Source organism: Octopus bimaculoides, chromosome 15 (genome assembly GCF_001194135.2).
Source record: "Octopus bimaculoides isolate UCB-OBI-ISO-001 chromosome 15, ASM119413v2, whole genome shotgun sequence".
Lineage (NCBI taxonomy): Eukaryota > Metazoa > Mollusca > Cephalopoda > Octopoda > Octopodidae > Octopus > Octopus bimaculoides.
This window is the reverse complement of record NC_068995.1, coordinates 33,703,909-33,718,162: the sequence shown is the minus strand read 5'-3', so window position 1 is coordinate 33,718,162 and position 14,254 is coordinate 33,703,909. Positions and strand designations below refer to the sequence as shown.

The following is a 14,254-nucleotide window of genomic DNA, read 5'->3' as shown; positions in this document are numbered from 1 at the left end:
TATATATATATATATATATATATATATATATATATATATATATTGTGCATGTGATGGATATATTGAAATAATGGTGCATAAATAGAAATATTGAAATGTATGTGTAAATACTATAAAATTAATTTCTATCATCTAAGACTGTTTCTGTGTCTTGTTTGCTACTCTGTACGATTGTCTGAAGAATTAATTAAAACCAGTTCCAATTCTGTGAGATTAAATCCTTGATGAATTGTATCTTTTCATTTTTAAATCTCACTTGTAATGGCTTTATATACTGCACCAATGCCTATGAAATGGTAAGTATTAATTAAACTAAGATCTCAATACTTCAACCTTTTGGCTATTGAGATTATTTAATCCTTGAGCATTCAAACTGGCCATATCCAGCCGAAATACTCTACCTGTTTTATACTCAAAATGGAGAGATCTGGCCTCTCACACCAACCCTACATTATCATTCTAAAAATTAGTTACCTCATACAAATTCCCAAAGTTACAAATTAATACATGATTAATTCAAAGCAATGTGAATAAATAAGCATTGCTTTTGACAAAATAATGTGAATGCAAAAGAGTTAACCCTTTAGAATTTAGACTGGCCATATCTGACCCAAATATTCTACTTGTTTTATATGTTGACTGGCCAAATCTAGCCTCTCACACTTACCTAACAATGTCATTCTAAAAAATAAACAATCACATTATCGAAATCTTGAAGCTATGAGAAAATGCGTGATTAAATCAAGACAATGTAAATACATAAACATTCATTTGATCAAGTAATCTGAATGCTAAAGGGTTAAAATTGGTTTTCTTTACAACAACAGCCTTATTGATTTTAAAATTTTTATTATTTCTATTTTTTTTTAGTGTCATCTTTCATAGACACTGCCGATGTAGGAGAATCAAGTATGAATAAAAATGGCAATGATATTCCACACCCTCATTGGCTGGCAGAGAACCGACTTACAACATTTCAAAACTGGACGAATAAATACGTGTCAAAGGAACGAATTGCTGAAGCTGGATTTATTTATACAGGAGGAGATAGCAAAGTCAAATGTGTTTTTTGTTATTTAATAATTGATGAATGGAATGAAGGCGATGACCCTTTTGAGAAACACCAAGAACTGAATGCGTTTTGTCCCTTTTTGAAAATTCAAGCAAAAAAGACTGCATCAGAGAACAATATAATCGTACATAAACCATATTTTCCACAATACAGTTCAAAAGGCTCAAGAGAACAAACATTTGAAACATGGCCAAGAGGTCAATATCCACCGCCAAAACTATTAATTGATTCAGGATTCTTTTACACAGGTTAGGAAACATTTCATTATCTGTTGATTGGAAACCATCATTATCGTTTAATGTCTGTTTTCCATGCTGGCATTGTAATGTATCTACTTTGCATTTGCACATTGTATTGTATGAGGATGTATTTGTAGTTTGAGCTAATTATTAAAAACAATAAGACATCCATTAGTTTTTCTCTAAGTGTTGTTGCTGGTCAGAGCTACAGACACCCATTTTCCTGGGAAAAAGGATAAGTATTGTAAATACTAGTTGTTCCTGGTATCATTGTTGAAAATGGATGATGCCATATAGAGGCCTGACCCTCTGTTGGTTATGATGATGAGTGTTCCAGTTGATTCGATCATCTGAACAGCCTGCTCATGAGTAGTGGCTTTGGGCAAGTCTAGAGCGCTCGTTTGTGATACGGGCAATGGTTTCATCCACTCTATTGCAGATGTGGCACAGCACAGACACTTTCTCATTTCTAAGGTTGACCCTCCAGTTCATGGCCAAAGCTTGGTCTTGCACTGCCAGTATAGTGTTCTCGGTCTCTTTTTTTTAGTGTTCCTTTCATCAGCCAATCCCACCTATTTTTCCCAGCAACTTCTCTTGTGACTGCATGGAATTGATTGTATAGTCCCTTCTTGCGTAATTCTTTTTCATGTCCTTTTTGCACTTCTTCCTTTGTCTTCCCTTTTCCCTCTGCTCTCAATATTCCCTCATTCCTAACTGTCACTAGCAAGGTTTCCTTACTTTGGGCTAGGTATCTCATTAAGCTCTCGAGTTCGATATGCATGTAGTCTTTCACACTTATCAGTTCTCTTCCTCCATTTGCTTTCTTCATGTACAGGCGATCAGTGTCAATTATTATTATTATTTATTTGGCTTTTGCTTTGTATTTGTTGGCTCCAAGTCTCAAACAGAAACCTCACGAAACAACAAGTTAGAAGTTCAAATTGGTTTTATGACAAGGGTGCCATATTTTTGGTTTTGCACAAAGTATTGTTCTAGAGTATGTCTGTGAAAACAAGAAAATTTGAAGCTTGTTCTAAAAGCAATTTGATTTCCTGGTATCTGTGATAGGTAGCAATCAGCTCCTTTTACTATCATTCCTTGGGTACCTATGATAACAGGTATTGTTTTAGTTTTGAGGTTTCACATTTTGCCAAATTCTGTTTCAAGATCTTTATATTTGCTTAGTTTTTGGTAGGTCTTGGCAGATACATTTGTCGATTGGGACCGTCATATTGATGAGGAGACATGATTTTTGTCTGAAATCCTTCAATATATTGTCTGGCCTATTTGCATCTACCTTCCTGTTAGTTTGAACAGTAAAATTCCAAAGAAGTGAGATTTGATCATTTTCAAGAACTGGAGGTAGTTTGTGTTCCCACCAGTTTTTATCATGGGGCAGGTCCAAATCTTTGCAAATTACCCAGTGAGTAGACTGTGCTGCTCTATCATACATGTTGAGATACTCTGTAGGTACAAGAAGGCTGCATATGGAGATAACATGATCGGTGGTTACATACATGACATGTTGGGTTACTGCCATTCTTTAAGATGTTGGCCTGGTAGCTTCTTGTAGGTAGGCTTGATGTTGGGCTGCTATGATAAACCCTTCTGTCTCTGATTTTAAGCCAGAATACACTAACCATTGATGGGTAAGGGCTTTGTCAACATCAGCATTATTAGTTCCCTTCAAGTATTTGCCATTGAGAGGTTTTTCTTGCCATTTATCAGTAGGACTATCTAAAGCAGCAATTTTAGCAAGGCTTTTCATATGCTTAGCTTTTTTTGTGCTTTTCAGTATGTCTGTTTCTGGGATTTGTTGTATTTGGAATTCATTTAGATTTTTCTTCGCCTGTTTTGTTACTGAGTATGACGTTTTCTTGTTTTCATGCATTAAGACAAGTTTTAACATCCACTCATCAGAGTTTTTCAGGCAAGTGTTTAGGCCAACTGTGGCAATCTTCATTGTCAATTCCATTTGTAAAAGTCCATGGCCACCCTCTTTTCTTGGCAGGTATAGTCATTCAGTATCTGCCTTCGGGTGGTGTATCCTATTCATTGTCAACAATTTTAGTATTTTTCTATCAAGCTTACAGATTTCAGTAATTGACCAGTTAATAATATTGAAACTGTACGTCACAACCAGCATGGCTAAAGTATTGATCATGTCAATCCTGTTTCTTGAGTATTACCCTAACCCTGGAATAACTTTCTTTTCTGATCATTCCCCCATCATTGAATGTTTGATTCCATTATCTTCAAATACCCCTGGGTATTTGTAGCTCTCTGCTGGTTGTAACTCCTTGTTGTTCAGGGTTAATGTTAGATGTTTCTTCTTCTTCTTCTTGTAGTAGTAACAGTAGTAGTAGAAGGAGGAGGAGGCAGTGATCTGGCAGAACTGTTAGCACACTGGACGAAACGCTTACCTGTATTTTGCCCGTCACTACATTCTGAGTTCGAATACTACTGAGGTCAACTTTGCCTTACATCCTTTCAGGGTTGATAAATTGAGTACCGGTGAAACACTGGGGTTGATGTAATTGACTAAGCTCCTCTCCCTCAAATTTCATGCTTGTGCCTATAATAGCAAGGATGATGATGATGATGATGATGATGATGATGATGGTGATGATGATGATGGTGGTGGTGGTGGTGGTGGTGGTGGTGGTTATTATTATTATTATTATTATTATTCGCCAAGGGAGATAATAACTTGATTGGAGAAATATCTAGCTATCTGTATTATACTAAAACTCAAAGTTTGTCTGTATTTCTGCCATTTGATTAAGATGATAAAGATTACGAATAAAATAGTCATTTTCCCCTTTAAGAAAAAACAAAACAAATCAAACTGAAAATGCCGACACTTCAAAGAGTCGTCGTCCCTCCTTTTTCTTTCTCTCCTTGATCATTTATATAACTTTCAGAGTGCTGTGGACTTGGAAGATAGAAATTCTCCCTATATTTTTGTGAGATATTGTTGAATCATGGGTACTTGATTTTTTTTTTTGCTTTAAGGGGAAAATGATTTATTTAAAGTAAAATATTAATCTTTATATCTGGTACTTTTTGTTTATCTCACCCCCATTAAAAATTTGCCATTAAAAAATTGGGTTATCTCCCCACTAAAATATTGAGTTTATGTGGCGACAAGAGATTGAATTAAAAGGGTTTTAGATCCTTTTGATTCAATACTTCAACACATTGTTGGCTTTTAGCCTCCTCAATAGACATGGTATGATTTGTTTTGAAAATGTTATTAGATTTGAGATGTTTAATTTTTCAGTTTTCATATTTATTAATTTTTCAGTTTTGTATGATTTGTTATAAAACATTATCAAATTCAGTAAGATGTTTAATCTTTTCACTTTTCATGTTTATTAACTTTTTCATTTTTTTTTTTGTTTTATTGAGGGTTAAACAGTTTTTTTAGTTGGGGGAGATAACCCAATTTTTTAGTTGGGGTGAGATAACCAAAAAGTACCGAAGGCAGAAAAACAGAGATTATCTCTTTATAGACGAAGATCATTTGCAATGGGGGTTAACTGAATCTCATAAGAAGGGAAAAACAAACAACAAATGGTTTGTACCTTGAAATCGTTGCTTTAGTGAGGTCAGTTAAGTACATCATCAAGTACACGTTGAAAGGAAATGACAAAGCTGCTCTTCAAATAAACAATGATAATGAAATTAGTCAATATCTAATGGGTAGCTATATTGGACCATCCAAAGCAGTTGCATCCATTTTAGGATTTTCAATTCATGAATCTTCATGGATTCATGCCCCAAAAGCAGCCTCCAAATCTTACTATCCAAAGGGTTTTTTAACCCAATGCTATCATTTATAGATTTAGCTACTTTGAGTTTCATCATTCTAAAAAAGAAGAATTATTTCACAGTCTCTTGAAGTTTATGAATTATTATGATATCAGTATCATTATCATTGTTTAATGTCCATTTTCCATGTTGGCGTGGGTTGGACGGCTTGACAAGAGCTGGCCGGCCGGAGAGCTGCCCAGGCTCCAATTGTCTTTTTGGCATGGTTTGTACAGCTGGATACCCTTCCTAATACCAACCACTTTACAGAGTGTGTTGGGTGCTTTTTACATGTTATTGGCATGGGTGCTTTTATGTGGCACCTGTACAAGTGCATGACACCATCATAAGTGCACTTAATGTGGCACTGGCATGAGTGCATTTTACATGGTACCAGCACTACAAGACAAAGACCTCTTGGCTGGGAGAGAGAGTTGGGGCATGGCCATAAAGAACATGGCTGTATGGATGGCTATGATTTTACTTAACTTGATGTGTTTTCTTAAGTACAGCAAATCACCAGAGATCTCAGTCCCTTGTCATCTCCTCAGTGAAGCCCAGCATCTAAAAATTCTTTCTCACTACTTCATCCCACATCTTCCTGGGTCTCCCCTTTTCACAGGTTCCCTTCATAATCAGAGATCAGCAATTTATATTGTTTTAATCTTTAATTTCATTTCTGAGATTAACACAAGCCACAAATTTATCTTGGAAGGGTATAGTTGATTGAATTAATTTTTTAATTTTCTGTTGCAAGATCAGTGACTGAATGTCACTTATTTATTTATATATTGTGAACTGGGACAAACGACTGCCATGTCTAGCAGACAGATGTACCAGTGCTGAGGAAGGGTAAAATCCTGAAACCAGCTGGATGGGTGTTGTTCACAACATAATGGACACAGATATTGTGTCATTAATCAACTGGAGGAGGTGTCCTCCTGGGGTTAAAAAGAGTAGTAACATTGTTCTGTACCAAACAACCACATTGAGGTGGTAACAACCATTACTTTTAAGTATAGTTACTACTTGCATCGCTTATAGAGATTTTAGAACTAGCTATTTTGCTTGTTGAAAAGTTATTAGCATTATGACTTTTTTTTTTTTTTTTTTTTTTTTTGAAGGAAGGTAAGGGAAAGATCTCTGGAATTTAATTTAAATTGATTAGGAATTAAATGGAAATGTGGAGAAGAGTGAGTCTGATCTTTGGTTAATACAGAAACAACTCTATACATTTTGGTTTTATTAGACTTCCTCAGTGAAGTATAGTTACACATGCACTTACTAGATAAGAAAACATGGTTTTCTTGTAAAGATTATTTATTCATTGGTAAGGCAATTTAAAATACTGATATTGAAAATTTACATGTAGGATAACATACTTAATATGGCCTTATAATTAGTATTGAATATTTTGTAATGTTTTTTATTATGATTACTTCTTCAGGGAAAGGTGATAAAGTGCAGTGTTTCCATTGTTCATTGATTGCTGGCAGATGGGACCCTAATGATGACGTGAATATCGAACATTGTCGACTGAGCAAAGATTGTGTTTTTATGAAGTTACTTATGGGACCTGACTATGTTCAAGTAAGTATTGTAAACGTTTTAAATATATGCACTTCAGGATTTTAGTTACAAAAGTACTTTTAGTACCAAGAAAGTTTTAATAGCATTTCAATTGTAAATACTGAAAGAAGCATTGCCCTGCAGGCAGTTTTTCTCTTGGTTTATGTAAAATATTTGTATTATTTCATCATTTTGTGTATGTATGTAGATATATATATGATTTCATTGTTCAGTGTGTCATTCCTTAATTTAAGATGGTAAAATGTGCTTTGAGACAAATTTGGTAGCTATTTCTAGCAAGTTGAAAAACTACACAGAGGCCTTCTTTGTTGGCTTGGAGTAACTTGAGTTTTGTTTTTTAACCTCAGATCAGTTGTGATCGACCAAACCTATGATAAAACACTTTCCAGTTTTGTCCAGTTTATTGTAATTTATAATAAATAGTTTATTTCTCATTTATCAGTAATTCAAGTTAAACTTCTTAAATTAGTAGCGATTTTATTAAGTTCTCAAAGGACAAAATCTACAACAAATAAACAGGTCAGATATGGCCAATTTAAATGCTAAAGAGCTAAAAGCAAGAATACTTGTAACATTTATGTATTACATATTAAATATAGTAAAAAAAAAATCAAATTTTAGTATTTTGAAACCTTTACCCAAGTCCAGATCCTTTAAAAGTTTAAAACATGGTTATTTTATTTGTCAACAATTTCTTGTTAATAATTTAATATTTCTTGATGCATAAGGTACCAAGCTGACAGTATTGTTAGTGTCCCAGGCAAAATGTGCAGCAGCATTTCATTTGTCTTTACATTCTGAGTTCAAATTTTGCTGAAGTCAATTTCACCTTTCATCCTTTCGAGGTTGATAAAATAAGTATCAGTTGAGCTCAGGGGTCAAAGTAATTGACTTACCCTCCTCCCCTGAAGTTGCTGGCTTTGTGCCGAAATGTGAAACTAATATTTCTTCATGCATCAGTTAAATAGTTTCACAGTTGTTTTAAACTTTCATTGTATACTTTACAGTAGATGACATTAAAGCAATTAGCCCCTGCATTAAGGATTCAGTTAGTGGATTCAGCAGGCATTTAAATAGAAATGAAGCGGTAACAAAAACAACTTCACTTTACATTTTTGCAAATCAGTGTGAAAATAATGAAGGCTCGTAAATTCAACTCTAGATTTATGTGTGATATGACCAGATCTCAAAATCTAAAATGGATGTAAAATTGAAAATCATTTTAAAATATTGGTTTCAAATTTTGGTACAAGGCCAGGAAGATTGCAAGAGGGAGTAAATCGATTACATCAACCCTAGTGCTCAACTGGTACTTATTTTATCAACCATGACAAGACGAAAGGTAAAGTTGAACTCAGAATATTAAGACAGATGAAACGCTGCTAAGCATTTTGTGAAGAGCATTTAAAAAATATTAGAAAAATGTCAAATATGAGTAGTTATCCTAGCTCTTAAAAGCTAAATAAATATATAATAAATACCTACTTTAGTCCATAAGCTGTATATTTTCTCAATTTTGTCATTTTGAAATATTTACAATGAAAATTTCATGATAGTAGGTATTTTAAAGCTTTTAATAGGTAAGTGATATAAATTGGGGTATGTTCTTTGATCAGCTGTGAGTGGGATTGGTCTAAAAAGAAATGAAACAAAAGTACTACTCCTCAGATTATTTTCTAACTAGTATTAAATGAAAATTCATAAAATCTGCTTTTAGGACCATGTGGTTTATATATGGAGCCATAATACTTTTAAAATCTAATATGGGTGTGAAACTGAAAAAAGATGTTAAAAATCTGCTGAGAAATGGTAAATTTTAACTGTGAACTTGATTTTACTAAGTTGGTTATAGTTTCTTATAATTATAATAAAAGAAAGTTTGTAATTTTAACTAGGTTGAAGTGAAAAAATGCATGTAAAATTTCAGTAATAACTAGGGTAAAATAAAGTAAAGGGGATTGTAAAAATACACCTCAAATTGTTTCTTGTTGGCATCAAATGAAAGCTTATAAGCTTCACTTTTAGGATCATGTATGATGTATATGTGGTGCAACAAGATTTTGAGATCTACTTTAAATGTAAAGTTTTAAAATATTAGCAAAATCTTTTTACACTATTTTTTATAATGTCTGAACATTTGGCATGTGAAATTGCTGAATATATATTTTTCTTTACAAGTTTTAGTTCCTCTAGGTTTTAAAACCTTAAAAAATTGAAATCAGCTGAAATTCTAGTCTTAAAATATTTAATTTATACATTTTTCAAAACATATTTTGCTAACATTTTAATGTAGATTGCCATTTTACTTGAATTTTGTTGTGTCTTAGGAGAGTCATTACACCAATATCAATAACACACACACTGGTTCAATTCTACTCCTTTATCAACTGGTTAAATATCTATCCAACTAATTAATCAATCATTAGTTTAAGTTGTTGGCATAATGACTTTCCCAAGACAACAAAATTTGTTTCAATACTTGAATTCACAAAAAGAATCTTGCAAACCAGATACAAAGGCAAAATATTAATTGAAGTTTAATTTTTCTCAAATCACATCCTGCTATCTTAAAGCAGAGCAAGGACACACTTCACAGCATGTTCTTTGATGCACTGTTAGAAAAAAAAAAGAAAGAAAAAAAAAAGAAACAGGATTATAATAGTTGTAATGCCTTTAATCCTAAGTCTACTGGATCATTCCTAATCTAGTGCTAAATAATATCAACACTACAATGCTATATTATGTTATATTACAACACTTACATTAATAATTGGCTTTCAAATTGATTTTGTATATTTGCACAAAACTTTTAACACATAGGAATGCATCTATAAATCTCTGTTTTAGATTCCTTTAAACAACTTTCATCAGTTTATTTTCAGAAATGTCAACCAGGCACAACAGGTAAGTCACTGCTGAATATATTTATCAATTAAGATTAAGAATCACCATCATCCAGTGTTTTAAATCCGGGTTTTGTCCCCATTAACGGGGGTAGCCAGATCTACTTCAATGCCATAGTAACTGCCCGGTTTTGGACGTCCTCTTTTTTCAAACCAATCCTCCCAGTCTCCTCCTCTACCTGTCCCCTTTACCTTTTCGTCAGTCTACCTCACTTTCATGCTCCATTTACCTCAAACGCAATCCTCCTCCTCAAAACATGCTCTTCATCCCTCCTCAACACATGCCCATACCACCTCACTCCATTCACCCTTGCCAACCATTCCACCGATTCCTCCAACCCCAGCATTCCCATCAAATCCTCAGTCCTCCTCTTATCAAACAAGAATCCAGTATATCATTGTACAATAGGCTAAGTCAGTACATTGACTAAAGTTGTAGAATGCAGACAGACCAGCTCACAATATTTATGTACATCTCTCTGTTCTGAGATCAAATCCTGCTAAGATCACTTTTGCTTTTCAGCTCTCCAAGGCTGATAAAATAAGCTCATCCAATGTACAGGATTCTTTTAATCGATTGTATCCCTCCCTTGAAATTAATGGCTTCTGTGCTCAATGTTAGAAATCATTATATATTTTGCTGTTGATTGAAGAATGTATAATGGATTGTCATCATCACCATTGTTTTCGTGGTTTTCACCATCATTACTATTATCATTGGTAAAACAAATAAGTGGTAAGTGTAGAATATTGCAGTTAATGAATAAACTAAGATGATGTGCAATGAGAACTGAGTGGATAAGTGCAATGGACAGATAATAGATGATTGTCGATAGCCAGTCTTGTGAGGTTAAAATTGAAATATAGTAGTTCCTAAAACTAGAGGCAGGCAGAGAAAGACAAAGGTTTACTGTCTTACAGGCTTGTCCTCTCAGATGATGGTGCCACTTAAAAAGCACCCAGCACACTCTTGTTTGTGGAGGCACGTGGCTTAGTGGTTAAGGGTATCAGCATCATGATCGTAAGATTGTGGTTTCGATTCCTGGACCGGGCGGCGCGTTGTGTTCTGGAGCAAAACACTTCATTTCACGTTGCTCCAGTCCACTCAGCTGGCAAAAATGAGTAACGCTGCGATGGACTGGCGTCACGTCCAACTGGGGAACACATACGTCATTGAAACCGGGAAACCGGGCCCATGAGCCTGGCTAGGCTTTAAAAGGGCACATTTATTTTTATTTATTATACTTTTGTTTAGTGGTTGGCATTAGGAAGGGCATCCAGCTATAGAAACCATATCACAAAAAACAGTTGGAATCTGGATAGCTCCTTGCTAGCCAGCTCCATGTCAAACTGTCCAACCCATGACAGCATGGAGAGCCTATGTTAAATGATGATGTTGATGATGATGATTCTATCTCTAACCCTCTGTCACTCTCCTCTCACATTGTTGCAAACTTACTCATCCAACTTGCCTTATCTTTGTCATTATTCTCTTTCATACTTACGTTCTTGTGCCCTGATACCTTGTCACCACCATTTTCATCTCTCTTTACGGTTACTCCCACTCACTTTCGTATAATGTGGGTAGCCGTGTATCTCCTCCACAGCAAGGCACCTATTCCTGGTCCTCTACCATGCTTTTGCTTCTCAGTACCTGGCATGAAGCCACCTACCCCTCTACTACACCCCCACTTAGTTGAGGGTTTTTTATTTCCTTGCAAATTTCTTGACCATATCTGCAGTTGATCTCCAGGGTCAGGTCTCCATTGTTGGTGACTGGAGTCCAGATAGATGGAGCTGACAAACTCCACAATGTTGGAGCTGATATATCAGCTTGGTCTTCGCCCAACTCACCTGAAGGCCAAGCTTTGCTGATTCTTCTCTCTAGATGGTCACTGCATCCCTGAGTTGGTCAATTGAATTGCTGATGCCACAAAAAAAAAAAAAAAAGAAAAAGTGTTCATTTCCAATATGCTGCAAAAATATGTCTCACTATGAGGAAATTCTACCTTACCTAGAAACAGATGAATGTTAGCAACAGGAAGAACACCTGTTTGCAGAAAATCTGCTTCAGTAGATTCTGTCTGACCCATGCAAGCATGTAAAATTAGATATTATAATGATGATGATAACTATGCTCTACACCTCACTTCACTTGTATTTCTGTCTACATCCACTGACCTCTATTCCAGATACTAACCATTTTCTTCGCAATTATTCACTCCTCTGTATTGCTACTCTCACCACCACCCATTACTCATCTTTTTTTTCTTTTTTTTTTTTTTTTACTTGTTTCAATTATTAGACTGTGGCTATGCTGGGGCATTGCCTTGAATTTTAGTTGTAAAAATCAACCCTAGTTTTTAAGCCTGGTACTTATTCTATCAGTCTCTTTTGCCTAACTGCTAAGTTATGGGGATATAACCACACTAACACCAGTTGTCAAGTAGTGGTGGGGGACAAACATAGATGCAGAAACACATGCACATAGATATAGACAATGAGCTTCTTTCAGTTTCCATTTACCAAATCCACTAACAAGGCTTTGGTCAGCCCAAGGCTATGGTAGAAGACATTTACCCGAGGTGCCAGGTAATGAGACTGAACCTAAAATCATGTGATTGGAAAGCAAATGTCTAACTACACAGCCACACTTGTACCTCAGTTTACTCTAAACTCCTTCTACTATTCACTTTGCTCTCCTGTCAAGCAATGTTATATTTTCCCATGGCTAGACACGTTTTCACAGAATATTGAAATGAATTACATTCATTTACAACAATCACATGATGTCAAGGCAAAGAAACACAAATTTACACACATTCAACCCCGCCCCCTACACACACACACACAACCAGGATCTATGTCGAGCAACCTGTTATTGTGGAGCAAATTGTGTTGCTTCCTTTTAAGTTGTACCCAGACCACGTACATTTATACGCCCAACTCTGAGAACTGCCATGTTTGTTGAAGACAAAAAAAAAAAAACCCCAACAAAATGGAAAGTCTGTAACCTTGGTCTTCAAGGTCATTTGATTCAGTCTCCTTATTGGTGTAGGAAGAATTATTGAAAGGCCTTCCTAAGGTTCATTTCTCTGGCTTTATTCATTTACAACAATCGCATGATGTCAAGACAAGGAAACAAATTTACACACATTCAGTTCCCCTCCCTCCTACACACAAGACCAGGATCTATGTCAAAAGTTTGAAATAAGTGTTTACATTTATTTGAATTAATATTCAGTTTTGGGTGTTTTTGACAGGTGCTCATTTAAAGCAGTGGTTCTCAACCAGGGTTCATATGGCCCTTGGTGGTGGGGGGAGGTCCATATAAGATTTTGTTGTTAAAATTTTAATCAGCAATAAATTGGTTATACTTCTACAATACACAAAATAACTTTAATAATTTTTAGTGGCTGTGTGCTAAGTAGCTCGCTTACCAACCACATGGTTCCGGGTTCAGTCCCACTGCGTGGCACCTTGGGCGAGTGTCTTCTACTATAGCCTTGGGCCGACCAAAGCCTTGTGAGTGGATTTGGTAGACGGAAACTGAAAGAAGCCCGTCATATATGTATATGTGTTTGTGTTTGTCCCCACAACATCGCTTGACAACCGATGCTGGTGTGTTTAAGTCCCCGTCACTTAGCGGTTCGGCAAAAGAGACCGATAGAATAAGCACTAGGCTTACAAAGAATAAGTCCTGGGGTCGATTAGCTCGACTAAAAAGGCGGTGCTCCAGCATGGCTACAGTCAAATGACTGAAATAAGTAAAACAGTAAAACAGTTCCTAATAATATAAAAATATAATGGGATTTTTTTAAACTTTGAATCGCTAGAAGGATACATCTGACTAAAACTAGAATCAAAGGGTCTTTAGGTAAAAAATAGTTGAGAAATACTGATCTAAACTGTCTTCTTTTGTGACAATATTTTTGTTTTCTAATACCTCCTGCATCAAATCACTGTTGCTCTTTTGAACAACTGTGAAGTTGCTGAGGGATCTGGTTTGTGTACTTAGCTCTATGTATTGTTGTTGTTGTTGTTCGTCATGGGTTTGTTTTTGTTTAAATACTTTCTTTTGTAATTGTGGTTGTGGTTATTGTTTTGCTATTGTTGTTGCAGTTTTTGTGATTGTGTTGGTGTTGTTGGGGCTGGATGGTTTTCCCCATCTTGATTTTTTTTGGCTTTTAACTTGTGGGGGAACCTCTTTTAGAATTGTTTTTCTCCTTTGCCTTGACATGTTTTTTTGCACCTGTTGTATCTTATTTCCTGTTCATTGTATTGCTCATCCTGTCGTCTTGTTTGCTGTCAGACAACACAGATTTGCATGCTTCAACAGCAACATTGCCTAATGTTGCTCTCTCTCCACTTCCTTCACAGCATCAGTGTTACTCTCTTCCATCTCTCCCTTTCTCTCATTGATGAACCTTCTCCCCTTGATAATTATTATAGAAAATGTGGTGAAAAATTACTCTTTTACTTGTTTCAGTCCTTTGACTGCGGCCATGCTGGAGCACCGCCTTTAGTCAAGCAATTCGACCCCAGGACTTATTCTTTGTAAGCCTAGTACTTATTCTATCGGTCTCTTTTGCTGAACCGCTAAGTTATGGGGACGTAAACACACCAGCATCGGTTGT

General features: G+C 35.5%; 1 protein-coding gene across 1 annotated transcript in view; it reads left to right on the top strand.

The window, feature by feature from the left end:
* LOC106872964 (baculoviral IAP repeat-containing protein 3) overlaps positions 1–14,254 on the top strand; it is a 64,902-nt gene that overhangs the window by 35,399 nt on the left and 15,249 nt on the right. The window contains exons 2-4 of the mRNA XM_014920152.2: positions 871–1,320; positions 6,572–6,714; positions 9,597–9,618. Coding sequence (XP_014775638.1) covers positions 912–1,320; positions 6,572–6,714; positions 9,597–9,618 — 574 coding nt within the window. The 5' untranslated portion in view covers positions 871–911. The remainder of the gene's footprint in view (positions 1–870; positions 1,321–6,571; positions 6,715–9,596; positions 9,619–14,254) is intronic.